Raw genomic sequence first — 20148 nt, forward strand, 5'->3', positions numbered from 1 at the left:
GTTCAGAAAATGGAGACCAAATACAAGGTAGAAGCAATCTCAGAAAGCAAAACTTTGTGAGTGTAGTGCATATTGATATCTTAGAAATGTAAATCCAAAAATGTTAGAATATACAGACCTTGCGGTATGTGCAAGGTATATATGTGTTATAACAATTCCTTAACATGTTGATACAGATATAAGAAATGTAAAATCACAGATTGGCTAAACAAGATTGTTTGAACAAGATTGGCTAAACAAGCAACTTTCCCCCCCCCTGAGAAACAGCATGATACATTGTCATTGGGCTGTAGTTATTTGTCTAGTGTAAATGTTATTTCTGTTCAAAAGCAGAATTTTTTAATTGATTATTTAGTTGTATTTGTCAGTGAATGGTGTTAACTTTTAATTTTTTCCCCACATGCAACAAAATGCAGAGTGGATACGACGAATGTTATTCCTTGGTATGGAAACTGTGTCTTTTTTTTTTTTTTTTTTTTTTTTTGCCTCCAGATAGATCTCGTGTAAAACTGTGCTTCAAATCTTCATATTTGTATATGCAAAATATCTTCTTCATTTTTTTTTGTCTTGAAAGGATGTTAAATCTCACATGTAGTTGTGCTTCAGTTGTTCATATTTATTCTTTTTTCCCCCCTTTTTTTTTTTTATAAAAGAGTTGGAGCTTATGTGTGATTGTGTTTCACATATCCACATTGGTGTAAGCTATCTTGATGCTGTTTTCAGTGTGCTTGATGTTATGTTTTTGTGTTCACACAAACTGCAGAATTTGATGTTATGTATTTGTGTTCACACAAACTGCAGAATTTACATGTTACAAAGCTAGATCAAAAGAAATCCAAGAAATCAGAAAAATAGTTGTTTCCCATATAAATTTCTTCTTTCCCCACTTTTGAAATATATTGCATACAGTGAAATTGCAGTTGTGTAACTGTGCCTTTGAAGAAGACATGCCATATTCATAATAGGGTGGGATGGTTTATGTTCAACAACATTTGGAATCAGCACTCTGCTGTCCCTCATCAATAAAAAAAACAAACAACGTTTGGATGGCAGTTGAAAGTGAACAAATGACTGTACCTTCACTAGGTTAAACGAACATCTCTTGTGCATACAGAACACAGGCAAAGCAAATTTGTTTCATTCTGTGAACAGTTTGACAATCTGCCCAGACATGACAGTAGTGATAGTGACAAGATGTTGCACACAAGAATAAGCAGGGAGGTTTAAGTTTAGATTGTTCTGAAGTTGATCACTGTCCTGCATGTGAATTCAGTCACCTATGAATGTGTTCACTGAATGACTGTATTCATTTCTTTTTTGTATTAAAAAAAAAGAAAGAAAAAAGAAAAAGAAAACAAATTAAAAAAAAAAGAAAAGGAAGGAAGGAAGACTGAAAACTGAAAACTTTTCCCAGAGAGACCACCCCTCCCCTCCCATTGTTCCCCATGATGGCTTATTTCATATGTGTATATGACACACAATATATACATGTCTGCATTGCTTTATTCTGTGTTGTTCCCCACCAAACATAGAAAGTGAATGTGTGTACTCTTCAGCTTTGTTCTTAATGAAAGCACAATGGTTTGTGGTCTCTCTTGTGTGTAAATGCATTTGTTTGAACAAACTGGCTGCCAAAGTGACAGTTCTTAAGTGTGAAAACCATGAGTGAATATGGTCATGTTCAGTTGTCTTATACCTGGTTCACGGACTAAATACTGTAAAATGAGAAATGATAGATAGGATGAAGAACATTCTTGTGAATTGTACACTCGCAGAGCACTTTGTAGGACTTGCTGTTGCACAATTCTTTCAGTGTTCTCATAGCATGATTTTTGTTGTTTGTGCTTGATTTTTAATCAGAAACGTTAATTCACATGCTTCTTCTTCTCAGAACTGACCTGTGAAAGACAATGGTTTTAATAGTTGCACTATGCTAAAAAAAAAAGAAAAAAAGAAGAAGAAAAAAGTTAGTCTGTCTCACATTATTTTGACAAGTTTGGTTGTTGTTTTCTTTTTATGCTTACACAGATCATCACTTATTTTGGTCACTAGTTGTATGAGTGTGTGTGTGTGTTGCATGTTTGTGTGTGTGTGTGTGTGTGTGTGTGTGTGTGTGTGTGTGTGTGTGTTGCATGTTTATGTGTGTGTGTGTGTGTGTGTGTTGCATGTTTATGTGTGTGTGTGTGTGTGTGTGTGTGTGTGTGTGTGTGTGTGTGTGTGTGTGTGTGTGCATGTGTGCGTGCGTGCGTGTGTGTGTGTGTGTGTGTGTGTGTGTGTGTGTGTGTGAGTACAGTACACGACTGTGCAGTACAGTGCAGCACACACCACAGTACAGCACAGTACAGCACAGTACAGTACAGTACAAATACTGTACACATATATATGTCTTGTGTACTGTGCACTTGTATTTCCTGTCACACAACCATCAATGCTGTGTGACTGTGGACAGGATGAGAGCGAGGACTACGTGGCTCACATGTGGAGACGGGTGGCACTGAGCTCCAAGGAGCTGTGTGAGCAGCTCTCCTCCTACCAGAATGCCATCGAGGCCCTCAACGTGAGTACTTAGCTTTGTAACCACTGTGATTTATCATGTTGTCAGTGACCACTCAACGTGAGTACTTAGCTTTGTAACCACTGTGATTTATCATGTTGTCAGCGAGGCCCTCAATGTGAGTACTTAGCTTTGTAACCACTGTGATTTATTATGTTGTCAGTTACCCCTCAATGTGAGTACTTAGCTTTGTAACCACTGTGATTTATCATGTTGTCAGTGACCCCTCAACGTGAGTACTTAGCTTTGTAACCACTGTGATTTATCATGTTGTCAGTGACCCCTCAACGTGAGTACTTAGCTTTGTAACCACTGTGATTTATCATGTTGTCAGTGACCCCTCAACGTGAGTACTTAGCTTTGTAACCACTGTGATTTATCATGTTGTCAGTGACCCCTCAACGTGAGTACTTAGCTTTGTAACCACTGTGATTTACCATGTTGTCAGTGACCCCTCAACGTGAGTACTTAGCTTTGTAACCACTGTGATTTATCATGTTGTCAGTGAGGCCGTCAACGTGAGTACTTAGCTTTGTAACCACTGTGATTTATCATGTTGTCAGTGACCCCTCAGCATGAGTACTTAGCTTTGTAACCACTGTGATTTATCATGTTGTCAGTGAGGCCGTCAATGTGAGTACTTAGCATTGTAACCACTTTGATTTATCATGTTGTCAGTGACCCCTCAACGTGAGTACTTAGCTTTGTAACCACTGTGATTTATCATGTTGACATGTTGACAACGGGGCCCTCAGTGTGAGTACTTCGCTTTGTAACCACTGTGATTTATCATGTTGACAACGGGGCGCTCAATGTGAGTACTTAGCTTTGTAACCACTGTGATTTATCATGTTGTCAGTGACCCCTCAACGTGAGTACTTAGCTTTGTAACCACTGTGATTTATCATGTTGTCAGTGAGGCCGTCAACGTGAATACTTAGCTTTGTAACCACTGTGATTTATCATGTTGTCAGTGACCCCTCAACGTGAGTACTTAGCTTTGTAACCACTGTGATTTATCATGTTGTCAGTGACCCCTCAACGTGAGTACTTAGCTTTGTAACCACTGTGATTTATCATGTTGTCAACAAGGCCCTTAGCTTTGTAACCACTGTGATTTATCATGTTGTCAACAAGGCCCTTAGCTTTGTAACCACTGTGATTTATCATGTTGTCAACAAGGCCCTTAGCTTTGTAACCGCTGTGATTTATCATGTTGTCAACAAGGCCCTTAGCTTTGTAACCACTGTGATTTATCATGTTGTCAACAAGGCCCTCAACGTGAGTACTTAGCTTTGTAACCGCTGTGATTTATCATGTTGTCATCTTGTCCACGGCTTGGGTGTAGGTTCAATGAAAGGCTGTGTTGTTGAGGGGGTTGAGTCCTGTCATCCGTCATATCTTTGGGACATTCTATACGCAATAGCCCCTCAGTGACAGTATGCATTAAAAAAACAACAACAATCTACCTTTCTTTAAGACATTATATATATATAACAGCGGACCTTTGTATAACTTTCTTTTATGAACAAGTCCTTTAGGACAGTATGTTTGCACAATAAAACCACACTGATATTCATTTTGTTAAGCGTTCCATCCTTTGACAAGAGAGGCAAGGCCTTCAAGACTTACTTGTGATAAATTAAGTCCCCTAACATTAATTACAGAGTAATTTCCCTTTTTTACTATCTGCACCAAAAACGTTTGCAAAATAAATAAAAATTCCATGCTTAGCAAAGAAGTTCCTGTTTGAACAAAAAAAAGATAATAATGACTCCTCTTGTTGTTGTGTCAGAATAAGAGGTCAAAGTGCCAAGTTTAGAGAATACAAAAAATATAAATATAACAGTAAATGCAGTTTGCATATAATTAGGCTTCTTTTTTTAATTTTTTTTGTGCCCATCCCAGAGGTGCAATATTGATTTAAACAAAATGACTGGAAAGAACTGAATTTTTCCTATTTTTATGCCAAATTTGGTGGCAGCTGACAAAGTATTTGCAGAGAAAATGTCAATGTTAAAGTTTACCACGGACACACAGACACACGGACACACACACACACACACACACACACACACACACACACAGACAACCGAACACCGGGTTAAAACATAGACTCACTTTGTTTACACAAGTGAGTCAAAAAAGTGCATACATAGTAAGGCCATATGCTCCCCATGCTCCAGCAGTTCACCGGGGCAGGCCATGCCTAGCCCAAGGACAAATTAGTGATGATAATACTGGACAGAACTTCGCTGAGGGAAAAGACACCCACAGAGTCAGTAACAAAGTGAGAAAATCAGGGTTGGAGTTTGGGGGTGGGGGTGGGATGCAGGTTAAGAGGTAGGCCTCGGTTCTTGAAATAAAAGCTTTTTGATGGTCTCACCTAAAGAGGAGTCAATAGAACTAAAAGGTAAGAAATTTACCAAAATCATATGCACATTGACACGCGCCTCTGCCCACACCCATCCCTGCTCACAGTTGTATATGGGCTGGTGGCCAATCAATTAAGCAGTTCAACTTGTGTCAGTGTCATAAGCTTGTCTGACAGTGTCAGCCAAAGGTCTATAATCAAGCAAAAATCCAAAAATCAGCGAAAGACAAAATCTTCAAAATGAAAATTCCACTCAGGTACTGCTAGGGTGTACACATTTCAAACAGAAATGACAGTGACCGTTTTACACATGTCAAACAGAAATAAAGATGGCCGTTTTACACATTTGAAACAGAAGTGATAATGACCGTTTTACACATTTGAAACAGAAGTCCCCCAAAAGTGGAGTATGGCTGCCTATATGATGGGGTAAAAACGGTTATACACGTAAATGCCCACTCGTGTACTTGTGTGAATGTGGAAGTTGCAGCCCATGAACGCAGAAGAAGAAGACGAAGAAACAGAAGTGACAATGACTGTTTTACACATCTCAAACAGAAGTGACAATGACTGTTTTACACATCTCAAACAGAAGTGACAATGACTGTTTTCAAAAGGAAGTGACAATAACTGTTTTACACCTCTCAAACAGAAGTGACAATGACTGTTTTCAAAAGGAAGTGACAATAACTGTTTTACACATCTCAAACAGAAGTATTTTCAAAAGGAAGTGACAATAACTGTTTTACACATCTCAAACAGAAGTGACAATGACCGTTTTACACATCTCAAACAGAAGTGACAATGACCGCTTTACACATCTCAGACAGAAGTGACAATGACTGTTTTACACATCTCAAACAGAAGTGACAGTGACCATTTTACACATCTCATACAGAAATGACGGTGATCATTTTGCACATTTCAAAGATGACAATGACCATTTTCAGAGCCCCAGCAACGAGTTCCAGAAGGTGGAGTACCTGATGGAGTTTGGCCAGTGGCTGTTCACCAATGAGTTCCCCCTGCAGGATGTGCTGGACCAGGTGGAGTGGGCTGTCGACATCCTCCTCAACATGCAGGATGAGGAGTCCCTGCTGAAAAAGGAGGGTAGGGCCTGTGTGTGTGTGTTTGTGTGTGCATGTGTGTGTGTGTGTGTGTGTGTGTGTGTGTGCTGTCAACATCCTCCTTAACATGCAGGATGTAGAATTCCTGCTGAAAAAGGAGGGTAGGGCCAGTTTTTGTGTGTGTGTGTGTGCGCGTGCGTGCGTGCATGCGTGGAGTGGGCCATCGACATCCTCCTTAACATGCAGGATGAGGAGGCCCTGCTGAAAAAGGAGGGTAGGACATGTGTGTGTGTGTGTGTGAGTGTGACATTATTTCACGAAAAACTGAAAAGATGTTTGTCAGTCATCTGTTTGATTTAGAGTACTTGATAAGTTTTACACAGCTTAGATAGATAGATGATGAATTTTGGTAGCTTTGAAAAAAAAAGACAAATCAGTTTGACCAGCATTTTATTGCAGGATCTAGTTAAAACACACCTGAACTATAATAGTTTATATCTTCCCTTTCACTCTCAATCACTGTCTTTTTCTACTTGCTTGAGATTGTGTTTGATGCGTAACATGATTTGACAAAATGACGAATTAACTGTGATATTGTGAATGATTATTGAAGATAATACAGTATGATCATGTGAATGGTGATTTCTGCTACAGGGAAGGGAAGCACAACATCAGTTGATAGCAAGAAAGGAAAAGGTGGGTAAATGTCTCTTGTTTTTCTCTTTCCCCTGCATACCACCTGTCTGTCTTTTTTTCTGTTTATCAGTCTGTCTCTCCCAGTCTATCTTTTTACCGTCACTATCTGTCTACTCTGCTCTGTACGCCTCTTTGCCCGAAGAAGAAGTGTGGTGCCTTTGCTCTAAAGGACTGTAATCCAGTAAAAAAAAAAAAAGAAAAGAAAAAAAAGGGAAAAATGAAACTGAACCAACCTGTATAATGTTCTGCATGGTCAGGTGGGCAGTGACATTCTCCTGGTGTGTTCTGTTGTACTGTGGCTCTTCTGCATGCTTTACCGGCGTGCACCCCTTTCTGTCAGTGGAGTGTGTGTGGGTGGTGGTGGAGGTGGTGAGGCAAAGAGGCACAGTGGTAGGTGAGGAATACAGCTGTTGTGAGTCACGCAGGTCCGTGCATTGCATTTCCGTTCATGCCAGCTCTCCTGTCACTGTGTGCATAGCATTCTGCGTTGTGTGTAAGACGCCTTCTGCTCAGTGGAGACACGGATGAGAAACCAGTGATCAAGGACAGCGAGCAGGTGAAATGACAGCCAATGAAGACAGTTCAGTGCCATCAAGCATGGCACAAGAAATTTGGAATCTGATACAGGTACATGAGTAGCAGCAGAAAGAACAAAATGCAACAGTGAAAAAAAGAAAAAGAAAAAGAATGTCGAAAAGGAAACATAAAGTATGAAGAACTTAGACCGAGGTGTGATCATTTAGAAAAGGAAAACAACAGATTAGATGCAGCAGCGTCTCATCTCACCACAGACTTGGTTGACCTCTCTCCTGACCTGAGGAAGTTGCAGAAGTGTCCCGACCATGAAGGCCTTGAGTTCTGAACAAGTGAGGGTGGAGGAGATGAGGATCTGTGTGTTTCTTGATGACAGTAAGGATGGGGAAAGAGAGGATTTGAGGCATTCTTCAAACGATAGGATGATGTTATCTATAATTTGGGTAAGTCTCCGTTATAATTTGTTCAGTTTTGATTATTGTTAATAGCTCTTTTTTGAATAGTAAGGATGGTAAATCCTCATTTCTATCTTCGCAAGGAAGCAGTGTTATTGATTAATCATTTTATTATTCCAGAAGAACCACTTGACAAATGTAGTGACAAGGGTCATGACAAAGGTCATGACAAGGGTCATGATAAGGGTCATGACAAAGGTCATGAACATGGTGGTAAGTGTTTGTATTCCTGGCACCTTCTAGTTGAATTGTCTTGGAGAAATTGTTTGTTTGGAAATGCATGCCCTTTGCAGAGGAAAAATCTGTATGATTGTAGTGATATATGTAGAGAGGAGTTAGAGTCTGAAGATTTTAAAGAATGTTTCAGATTTGCCCAACAAAACCTTTCAGTAGAAATGTTTATAAACGCTATGTATTGGGGCTGCTGCTTGTATGTGAAGGTGGTTTGGAGAAATGCAATCACATTTAATGGATACGTTGATGACAAACGCCAACAAAACAAGAATGTAGAGTTTCCAGAGAGCCAGGTCATTTGAACACAAAGTCTTGCAGAAAGAAGCCACTGTTAAACATAACAAGAGTATGTTCAATTGAAAATATGATGAAAACTTGATTAGAAAACTAAAAAAATTCAATGATCCTAATTTGGTTTGGTCAAGAATAACATTGGTCACTGGGAAAGTAACAGTTTATAATGAAATCAGCCAGCAACAATGGTATAATCACTTTTTTGTATTTGGAAACCACTCTCAAAGATGTATAACTGAAGGTATGGAGGAAGAAAATGATGGGCAGCCTATGTTCAGTGATTCAGTCACTAAAGAAGAAACTGATAATAGCATAAAAAAAATGAAAAGTGGAAAAAATGTTGGCCCTGACAAAATTTGGAATGAAAATTCTGCAAAAATGGTATTTCTGATAATAACATTTGGTATAATTTTTGACTCAGGAATATTTTCTCAGGAATTGTTGGAGTCCATAATAGTTACAGCCCACAAGAAGGAAAAATAAATAATCCAGACAATAATTGTAGAGTAGCGTCAGCTAGTGTGTTAAGCAAAGTTATATGCATACCTGGTACATTAACCCTATCGCTGTCAGGGAAATAATATTGAGGTGAAATCTATTTGCCAGATTTTTTTCACAAAAAATGGATATATATTTTTGAAAAATTTCTGTGGGCTTTGTTATAGGATAGAGGCCTTTAAAGTATATATTGTCTGAAAGTAATTGAATAAAAGATACAAAACACATGATATTTTCCGATTTTGTAATTTTCCAAAGACATCCACTTGTTTTGAAATCAGTGTTTTGCTTTTTGTCACATTTTCAACTTGTTTATTGTGAAGATCAGTCTGGTCATTTGCACAGTAATATATTTTCTGGACAAATTGATTAAAACTGTACGCACAAATTATACTAGAACAACCACAATTATAAAAAAAAAAAAAAAGGAGACATATACATGATTCAGTTTGACTGCTCTTAGTGATAACATCATATATGTGATTGTCCAATCCTTTCAGTCAAATTAACTTTCTTGAACAAAAATATCATCATACCCGTCAGTAAAGTGAGACCCAAGAACTGTTTCATTTCAAACACATTTGTATCTGTCCGTGCTGATAGTCTGGAGTGCTTTTTTCTTTCTTTCTGGATTTGCCTGTGCCTGTTGGAGTGTCTGCTGTGCATACAAATTGGTTTCCTCCACAAAGTTCTGATCAACATTATCATCTGCAATAAGAAAGAAAACATCAGTGCAGTTTGTGTTGCGTGGGTCGTTTTTCAGTCCACTGTCACCAGTAAAATCAGCAGTAACAGGCTGAATGTTGTTTGTTGGTGCTACATTTGTATTTGTATTTGCATTTCTTTTTATCACAACTGATTTCTCCGTGTGAAATTTGGGCTGCTGTCCCCAGGGAGAGCGCGTCGCTATACTACAGCGCCACCCATTTTTTTGTATTTTTTCTTGTGTGCAGTTTTGTTTGTTTTTCCTATCGAAGTGGATTTTACTACAGAATTTTGCCAGGAACAACCCTTTTGTTGCTGTGGGTTCATTTACGTGTGCTAAGTGCATGCTAGCACATGGGACCTTGGTTTATCGTCTCATCCGAATGACTAGCGTCCAGACCACCACTCAAGGTCTAGTGGAGGGGGAGAAAATATCGGCGGCTGAGCCGTGATTCGAACCACCGCGCTTAGATTTTCTCGCTTCCTAGGCGGACGCGTTACCTCTAAGCCATCACTCCACTATAGAAAGATTCCCCAAGCTAATGCTACCAGTGTTTTTGTCATCAAAGTCATTACAGACCAGGGAAAAGTTAGAATATGTTAGTGACCATTTATCTGGTCACTGTGGCAGCGAAACGTACATGGCTGTGCTGATGAGTTATCTCCTCATCAGGGCAGCCTAGGGATTAAACAAAAGACTAAGCTGGCAGAGAACAAATGGGAAGAAAAAAGAACTGGCAGGTTTTGGAAAGGTATATAGCACAGTTGATCATATTTTCACACAAAATGCTATTGCTGAATATCTTTACTGGAATACAAAACTGTAAGCAGCTTTTGTTGACTTTGGAAAGCATTGACTTTCAAAAAAATGTTGTGGGTTGTTTTCAGGAAAAACGGTAGTGGTGAGAAAATGTACAAAGCTTTCCAAGGAGCTTATGATTTCAGTACTTTCATGATTTTGTGAAAAAGGTACATGGTATGACATTTTCACTTGCCCTCTTGGTGTTAAGCAGGGATGTTTACTGAGTCCCCATTAATTTTAGTTTTGTATACTGGATTGACTGTAGAATTTAGAAAAAAAAGGCAGATGCAGTATGCATGTAATTTCAGATGTTGTTGAATTTTTGTGTGTTTGCACATGATGTTATTCTTTTGTCTCATGCTATTGTTGGTTTACAAACTGACTGACCATTCTGAAAGAGGAAGCTGACTGTTTACAATTAATTGTCACCTTTGCTGAAACAAATGTAATGGTTTTCAGAATGTGTTGGCATTTTTCTAAATGTGAAAAATCGTGGTATGGAAACATGGAAGTAGAGGTGACAAATTGTTAAAAATATCTTGGAATGACATTCACAACAACATAAGTCTTTACAGAGGATAGGGAGAAATGTAAAAAAGAGGGAAGAAAGGTGTGATTGAAATCCCTAACTCACTGAGAAAACATAATTCAAATGAACCATTGATGTTTAGGAAGCTATTCAATACCCAAATCGAATGCAATTCAGCATATACAGCAGAAATATTGGGCATACTTGATAAAAGTCCAGTGGAAAATGCCCATGTGTTTGCTGTTAAGCACTTCTTACATGTTCCTTTACATTCCTCTCACAGAATGGTCTGTGGTGAAACTGGTTGGTATCTTTTGTACATATGTGCATACTGAAGCAGTACTTGACATTGGTTAAAACTGTTGAAATTACCCTTGTTGGTTGAAACTGTTAAAATCACCTTAATCAAGATCATGACTGTATACAAGCATATGAAATGTCAAGAGAATGTATCCAAGCATGTGAAATGTTATGACAGCAACATGAGAATGGGACTTGAAATGGGTATTGAAGGTAAAGAAACTACTCACTGGAAACAGATTTGGTATTGTATAGTAGAGTCAGGAAGTGAGTGATTATACTGCATTTATTTCAGGATTAAAGGATTGACCGATATGTATATTCCAACAAAATTAGCATGCTTATATGGAAGAGAATGAAAAGTATATATGGTTCCATTTTAGCAGTAAGTTACAGCCTGAAAAAAATCTGTATATTGGTACAGATATGCTTGTCAGATTTGAAACCAGGACTTTTGATCTGTGTGCAAATGAAACGTGCTTCTTGTCAGGCACAGCAGAAAACAACACCATCACAATTTGTAAAACAAGTCCATCCAAAGACAAGTCCCACTTTCTGTTTCAGTGTGAAGCATACAAACCCATTGGACAGAAGTTTAATTTGTTTTAGATGCCTGTTATCAGAAGACAAAACTTGGTTGATGTGTAAAGAATTGAAAGTGAAGATCTTTGGCAAAGTACATTGTTGGAGTTAGTGAAGTAAGAAAATGTTCCATTATAGTATGAAAATATTACACTCATATATTCCACAGATTAATTCTTACTTAATTTCTTACTGTGCTCTCTATAACTATATTAAGGTCTAACCTTTTTGTCAGTGTATGAATGAATGTACATGTCTGAAGCAGTGGCTGTCTGCATTGCAAAATAGTGTTTAGAATATCACTGTTTTGTGTCAGTGTTTATTATGATTTTTTGACAATGTGAATGAAATTGTTTACCTGCATATCACAAAGGCATTTTCACTGTTCATGTTTAAAAGCTTCAGTGTCAGTGTCTTTCTCTGCCTCTCTCACTTTTATCAATTAAGGGAGTACTTGGCTGATTTATGCAGTTCCATTATGGACTTTGTGTGTGTAGTTCCATTATGCACTATGTGTGTGTGTGTGTGTGTGTGTGTGTGTGTGTGTGTGTGTGTGTGTGTGTGTTTTGTGCAAACATGATATTCCTGAAGCTTAATGTAATGTGAAAATTCATAGTGATCGTGGATGAAGAAATTTTCTCTGTGTTTCTTTCAGGATTACTGAGTTTTTGTTTCATAGTTAATGTCCTTTATGCTGTGGATTCTACTCACCCTTGTTTAAGGATCAATGTGTCTGTAAACAGAGAAGTTTCATTCATTCATTAATTCACTCTCACCTCTCTCTTGTTTTATGACAAAAGCGAAGTAAGTCATGTACCATGACACAAGGACCTGTCACTGTCCACAGGAAAGAAAGTGGAAAAGAAACGCAGCAAGGGGTCAGCTCGCAGCAAGGCATCCAGCATGGGGCGCAGCAAGTCTCCCGGCACAGAGAGCCGCGCCAAAAAGGTCTCAGACACCAAGTCGGAGATCAGTGACCAGGACAGCGAGATCAACGCTGCCGACTACGTGCCTGTTGTGAAGGAGTCTGTCATAGGTGAGGCTCCTGGGGGAACTGGTTTAGGTGTGCCTGTTGAAAGTGTTACTGTTTTTCCATATTGTGACTCACATGTGTGTTCACATTCAGCGTGAGTCTGTGGAAAAATACAGTGTTACGGTTGTGTGTGTGTTTCTAAGAGTGTGTGTGAGTGTGTGTTTGTGTGTGTGTCCATTTTCTCTTGAAATTCTTTGTTGACACCAAATTTGGCTTAAAATAGAAAAAAACAAGTTCATTGTAATTATGATGACAGTGCTCTTCTTGGAAAGGCACAAACTTTAAAAAAAAAATCCTCAGTTTACTGTTACATTTTTATTTCTTATTCACAAAACTTAGCACTTTTATGTGACATACTGTCACACTGATTACTAGCAGTCATTTGGTTAATTTTTGTTCAAAAAGGAAACATTGCTGCTTTGTATAGAGTTACATTGTAGCAAACATCTGCAATGAGGAATTGAAATCAACTAACAAATGGGAAATCAATCTGAATGTGCTATGGGGATTTTTTTTCTTTTAAACAGATCTCACTCATTTAAAATATTACACGTTGTATTGCTCAAGGCACTGAAATGCTATTGTGTTTTACACATGGTGTGAAGTTCTTACACTTGCCACTTTCTCTGAAGTGTTCGCTTGTCAGTGAAAGTAGTGTTGCAGTGTCTTCATACATATATGCATGAGCTCATGCACTGATGGCATGTGATAATGTATTATTGAAAGGAGGCAAAGGAAGCATCTCAGTTTTATTAAGAGAATGATTTCTGCAAAAGGCTGTATAACTTACTGCGTGATGTTTGCGACAAACGATCAAAATCACCAGCTTTCCTTGCACAATACACTGAAGAATGAAAGGGCAAAAAGACATTTGGGACGTGACTTTCGCTTCTGGTTATTCTGGTCTGGTAAAAGATCAGTGTGATGGAAAAAAAAGAAGGAAAGCAAAATTCAAACTCCTTGAAGATGATGCATGTTTTCACAAACTTCAGCAATGAACAGCCATTATTTTGGCACCAGTGCCAAAGCCATAGTGCTAAGCTGACAAGTCACTGAGCACAACATGATTGCAATGTTCGGAGATATGGAAGTTGAGCAAAATTTTGTCAAAGGAACTGAATTTTTCCAGAGTGATTGCTGTGTATTTTATGCCTGAAATTGAGTTTGGTGATTTTTTTTACATTTTATTGAAGTCAGAAAGTGATGATGAAGACAGGGAACGTTTGAAACTTTGACAGATCTATATTGTGATCAAAAACATTGAGATGCCAATAGACATGGCTTAGGATGGCATTGATCTGTTTCCACCACATGACAAACGGCTGTTTCTAGTGGTGAGCAAAAATATTTTTTGATTGATATATGTAAGTATTGCAAACTCTACCATCCCTCTCCCCTGGCCCCACATTTCAGTTTTGAGTTTGGTTGTTACCAGGAATCACCCCAACTTTCAGTTTTGAGTTTGTTACCAGGAATCATGTGAGCCTTGAAGGCTCTGCCTTTTGTTTTCTAAATCAAACACAACACAACACAACACAACACAACACAGTACAATGCAATGCAGTGCAACGTAATACAAATACATGTGTCCATTTTAATGGAAGTTTTGGGATTTTTGTTGTTCTTTTTATCAACTGTCAGTGAGTAAGAAGAAAAGTGGTCAGGACACTTCAGCGGAGAAAGCCCAGGACGGTGAGAGGTGTCAAGCATGCATTGCTGTTTTTGTTGTTGATGGGTGTTGCTATTTTACTTCATATTTGTTTCACTGACTTGAAAAAAAAAACTGTTCAGTAAGTTTTATTTGTGAAGAGATCCACACACTTATTTTTTTTTCAATTTTCACTGGATAATGTGATTTTTTATTTACTGGTTTATTTGTGTGATGCAACCCTTTGTTGAATTTTTTGTTGTTGCTTTTTGTAGTTTATAGATCTGAGTGATGTTGTTTTGAATTGGTTTCTTGTCTGTGTGCATGGGCTGCATCTACAGTGTTCACTGTTTCATGAATGGGTTTTCACACATGTGGCAAATTTTGCATTCCCAGCCATTTGGGCTGACTTGCTCTTTGGTAAACTGGGTGTATTTGGCAGTAGAATTGTCCATTGTTCTCAAAATGGATTTTTTACCATTTTCTAGAAGCTGTTTCAGGACTTTGTTCTTCACTTCCAGTGTTTTCAGATTTTCATGTTTTAAAGAAAATGTTCGAAATATTGATGTTTGTCTGTGATTGTCTGCTTAAAACTGGAGAAAAAAGTCAGTGAGGTGCAGCTTTTAGTTTAAGGTTTAATGAATTCTTGTACAGACTCACATCTACACACACAGATGAACACACACACACACACATTCACACATTCAGACACGCACACACACACACACACACACACACACACACACACTAACACCCCTGTTTTGTTGTACAGTCATGGACCTTGCTGTAGTTGGTACAAGTGTTGAACCAGTGAAATATTGGAACACACAGTTTGTTTCATGGGTGTGCTTTAGCATGCAGTAAATTACTTGTTACACTAAATATATTAAATGGTCAGAAACAGATTTCAGCCATTTCGTTCACAACCAGGGATACACGCATGTTGTTCCAGTTGGCACATACACACACACACACACACACACACACACACACACACAAACACACATACACACATGCACACACATACCACATGCCCCCTCCAACTCCCCCACTCCATCCTCCACTTCCCCGTTACCCCCCCACCCCCACTCCCCAGACCTCCCCCTACACACACACAACACAAAACACACACACATAAACAGAAGAGCAACACGAACATCACTTTTTCATGGCCATGTTCTACCACCACCAGGCGCTCTGCCCATCAACCCCAGCCAGAAGGTCAGCGACCTGACAGACGTACGGCAGCTGGATGCCCTGGTTCGATCCCACGTGCTGCTGGCTGACCTCACTGGCAGGGACAGTGCATGCTACGCTGACATCCTGCTGCAAGCCTACGGGTACCTCCTGCGTCTGTGGAAAGTAGGCATTTTCCTTTGTCCTTCTTATTGTATGGTACTGCTGTCTGTCTGAGTGTCTTGACTGTCTGAGGGTGTATGTGCGCGTGCCCGAAATCTGATTTGAATGACACAGGAAACTAATGATGAGCGCCCAGTGGCAGCTGTCAGTCGGCTCTACCCGGGTTGGTAGGCAGCCTGTTGTGCAAATGACCCTGTGTTTGTGAAGTGTTTAGAGCTTGGTCTCCGACCCAGGACAGGCGCTATGTAAGGATCCTCCTCATCATACATTCATTCATCACACAGTTCTTCCTGTGAGAGAGCTTGTCACTACAGTGTAACTCCACACACATATATATATATATATTTATATATGACATGTCTACTTGTTTTTCAGGTGTTGATGGCAGAGGCAGGCCCAGCAATGAAGGAAATGGCCAAGAGCCAGCAGGCAGCCCAGGCAGAAACGGCACACAAAGGAAAGGCATCAGGCAAGGGGAAAGGGACAGGAAAGGAAAAAGATGTAAGTGTTCCTCTGGCGCGATACTGGTGTTATATTTTCCACTGTGGTTTATCCGTGGTTTATACATACTGATTATATATTCTGTGTTCTTTCCCTTTTTTCATGTAGTGGTGTATGTGCTTGATTTTACATACTACGGTGTACACACACACACACACACACACACACACACACACACACACACACACATGCACATGCACACACATATACAAGTGACGCCTTCACACACCTGGACATTGACAAGAAGAAGACATACACAGTGCTTTCATCAAGGGCTGTGAACAACACAAGTAAACATGTCGTGGTTGATGGACTGTTTCAGACTACCCCGGTGAAGGAAAAGCCAAAGCGGAAGGGACCACTGGATGCTGTGCCAGACCTGTTGGAGGACTGGGCGGTCTATGACGCCCCCGATGAGGTATCTGCATCCACTTTTCAGTCTGTAAACTGCCCCTGTGTATGAAGCATACAACCTGCATTTTTTTTTTTTTTTTTTTTTTTTAAAGAAGAAAAATCCTAGTAAAAGGCATACTCATTTTTCAAGCGTGGTTAAATTATGATTGACATTGGGTTATTATTATAGTTATTTGTCATTATTAAAAAATTTAAAAAATTGCAGTGCTGCTATGTTCTTCTTCTCTTCATCTTTGTTCGTGGGCTGCAACTCCCACGTTCGCTCGCATGTACACCAGTGGGCTTTTACGTGTATGACCGTTTTTACCCCACCATGTAGGCAGCCATACTCCGTTTTCCGAGGAGCTGCTATGTTCATTTTTTCTCTCTGTATAAGGATTTTTTTTTTTTTTGCCTGTTCTTCCATTGTATGTTATGTTTTGAGTGGACATTAAGCTGAGGTTGACACATACACATATACACGCATGCACATATACTCATAGACACACATGTATGCAAGCATGCATGCATGCATTTGAATATACACATATTCACATAACACCTGTTACACACACAGAAGCAGACACACCTCCATACACAGAGCCACACGCATACACACACAATATACAACAAATAAACACACACACACACACACACACACACACACACACACACACATTATCACACAGACTATACTGGAGTTGCACAGATATCAACCTTTCATCTCTTTTGCTGTTCTCTCCTTGGTTTTGTCTTCATGAAGGTTTCTTTGCTTTGTTGTTCCCACACAGGCTGTAGAGGCATTCCAGAGTGACTTCATGAAAAAGACAGGGCTCAACGAAGGCACTATACCCAAACCCGTGAGTATTCATGCTCAGCATCACTTTTTGGTGGGGGTTGGTTTTTTAATTGCATAGAAAAATACATATAGAGCCAACATTGACAACTTTATCTTCCCACAACACCTCAGTGATAGAACTGGTAGCAGGTGGACAAAAGAAGAAGAAAGGAATGATGACATACATACACTAACATCAAGGTAAGAAGAAAAAAAAAGAAATCAGAAAAACAGTTTAAAACAAAACAAAGCAAACAAAATTAAACAAAAACAAACAACAAAAAAATCAGTGAAACCGACAAACGATATGCAGCACTTTATTGACCGGAGAAAGATAACGAAATATCTTATACTTTACCTACTTCCGGGAGGTTATCGGCCGTAGCTACTTTCATTTTCTCCGCATAGGCGGATAGTAGTTTGCACAGGACAGGAATGTCAGACCCCTGCCGGAGTCTGCACTAGTGGGCCATGGTAAGCATGTTACTTAAACGTAATTTTAGGAAGAAAATTTCCTATAAACAACAATAACCATCTGTCAGTCCCTTCTTACTCTACAGAGATGTACACAGAAAGAAAGAAAAAGAAGATGAGAAGGGAAAGGGAGGGGAGAGCAGAGAGCAAAGGAAGAAGAGAAGAATGAAAAGAAAAAGAGGTTTTGGGGAGGGTGTTTCCACACGTTGTCTGTGGGTGTTTGTGTCAGATGCTGACGCTGTTCTACCTGGACAGCCTGACGAGCCAGCTGAAGCAGGTGGGCTACAGCCACCTGACACTGCCCGTGTTGGCCTTACAGGACGTCCTGTCCCGCTCCCTGCTGAAGAACCACTCCCTCCACATCCTGGTCCACCTCAGGTACGTACTCACTAAATCCACTTTGCTCTGGCTGGAGCATAAGGCGCCAACTAAATTTTTTAAGGTCTTTTCGGTCTTGAGTGAGACAGCTGATTTCGTTCCATTACTTACAGGCCATGTAAGCACCACTTTTTCCTTGTCCTGTGTGTCATATCAAGAAGGTCAATTTTTTTTTTCTTTTTTCTATTGTTTTTATTTTAGTTGCACTTGAGGTGGTTTTAGTCATGATTTTCTGTTTTTCTTTTTTTCTTTCTTTTCTGGCTGGGGATGGTTGGTGATGTTGGCAGGGAGTGTTAGGATAGAGTGTGAGTGGGGCAGGGAGGGTTTGGATAGTGTGCGTGGGGCAGGGAGTGTTTGGATAGAGTGTGAGTGGGGCAGGGAGGGTTTGGATAGAGTGAGTGGGGGAAGGGAGGGTTTGGATAGAGTGTGAGTGGGGAAGGGAGGGTTTGGATAGAGTGTGAGTGGGGCAGGGAGGGTTTGGATAGAGTGAGTGGGGGAAGGGAGGGTTTGGATAGAGTGTGTGGGGGGCAGGAAGGAATAGGATAGTGTGAGTGGGACAGGGAGTGTTTGGATAGAGTGAGTGGGGCAGGGAGTGTTTGTGTAGAGTGAGTGGGGGAAGGGAGGGTTTGGATAGAGTGTGAGTGGGGCAGGGAGGAATAGGACAGAGTGTGAGTGGGACAGGGAATGTTTGGATAGAGTGAGTGGGGCAGGGAGTGTTTGGATAGAGTGTGAGTGGGGCAGGAAGGAATAGGATAGAGTGTGAGTGGGACAGGGAGGGTTTGGATAGAGTGTGAGTGGGGCAGGGAGGGTTTGGATAGAGTGTGAGTGGGGCAGGGAGTGTTAGGATAGAGTGAGTGGGGCAGGGAGTGTTTGGATAGAGTGTGAGTGGGGCAGGGAGAGTTTGGATAGAGTGAGTGTTTGGATAGAGTGAGTGGGACAGGGAGGGTTTGGATAGAGTGTGAGTGGGGCAGGGAGAGTTTGGATAGAGTGAGTGGGGCAGGGAGTGTTTGGATAGAGTGTGAGTGGGGCAGGGAGTGTTTGGATAGAGTGAGTGGGGGAAGGGAGGTTTTGGATAGAGTGTGTGGGGGACAGGGAGAGTTTGGATAGAGTGTGAGTGGGGCAGGAAGGAACAGGATAGAGTGTGAGTGGGGCAGGGAGTGTTTGGATAGAGTGAGTGGGGGAAGGGAGGTTTGGGATAGAGTGTGAGTGGGGAAGGGAGTGTTAGGATAGAGTGTGAGTGGGGAAGGGAGGGTTTGGATAGAGTGTGAGTGGGGAAGGGAGGGTTTGGATAGAGTGTGAGTGGGGAAGGGAGGGTTTGGATAGAGTGTGAGTGGGGCAGGGAGGGTTTGGATAGAGTGAGTGGGGGAAGGGAGGGTTTGGATAGAGTGTGTGGGGGGCAGGAAGGAATAGGATAGAGTGTGAGTGGGACAGGGAGTGTTTGGATAGAGTGAGTGGGGCAGGGAGTGTTTGGGTAGTGTGAGTGGGGGAAGGGAGGGTTTGGATAGAGTGTGAGTGGGGCAGGGAGGAATAGGATAGAGTGTGAGTGGGGAAGGGAGTGTTTGGATAGAGTGTGAGTGGGGCAGGGAGTGTTTGGATAGAGTGAGTGGGGGAAGGGAGGGTTTGGATAGAGAGTGAGTGGGGAAGGGAGTGTTTGGATAGAGTGTGTGGGGGGCAGGAAGGAATAGGATAGAGTGTGAGTGCGACAGGGAGTGTTTGGATAGAGTGAGTGGGGCAGGGAGTGTTTGGGTAGAGTGAGTGGGGGAAGGGAGGGTTTGAATAGAGTGTGTTGGGGGCAGGGAGGAATAGGATAGAGTGTGAGTGCGACAGGGAGTGTTTGGATAGAGTGAGTGGGGCAGGGAGTGTTTGGATAGAGTGTGTGGGGGCAGGGAGGGTTTGGATA

General features: G+C 40.6%; 1 protein-coding gene across 9 annotated transcripts in view; it reads left to right on the top strand.

Annotated features, from left to right (window-relative positions):
• The window catches only part of LOC143274602 (cilia- and flagella-associated protein 46-like), a 110939-nt gene that overhangs the window by 42781 nt on the left and 48010 nt on the right, over positions 1-20148 (top strand). For all 9 annotated transcript variants that reach the window (XM_076578471.1, XM_076578496.1, XM_076578483.1 and 6 more), the window contains 9 exons: positions 2450-2557; positions 5879-6038; positions 6650-6691; positions 12472-12660; positions 15498-15667; positions 16040-16165; positions 16488-16583; positions 17350-17418; positions 18100-18248. In XM_076578471.1, coding sequence (XP_076434586.1) covers positions 2450-2557; positions 5879-6038; positions 6650-6691; positions 12472-12660; positions 15498-15667; positions 16040-16165; positions 16488-16583; positions 17350-17418; positions 18100-18248 — 1109 coding nt within the window. The remainder of the gene's footprint in view (positions 1-2449; positions 2558-5878; positions 6039-6649; positions 6692-12471; positions 12661-15497; positions 15668-16039; positions 16166-16487; positions 16584-17349; positions 17419-18099; positions 18249-20148) is intronic.

This window comes from Babylonia areolata, chromosome 2 (genome assembly GCF_041734735.1).
Source record: "Babylonia areolata isolate BAREFJ2019XMU chromosome 2, ASM4173473v1, whole genome shotgun sequence".
Classification (NCBI taxonomy): Eukaryota; Metazoa; Mollusca; class Gastropoda; order Neogastropoda; family Buccinidae; genus Babylonia; species Babylonia areolata.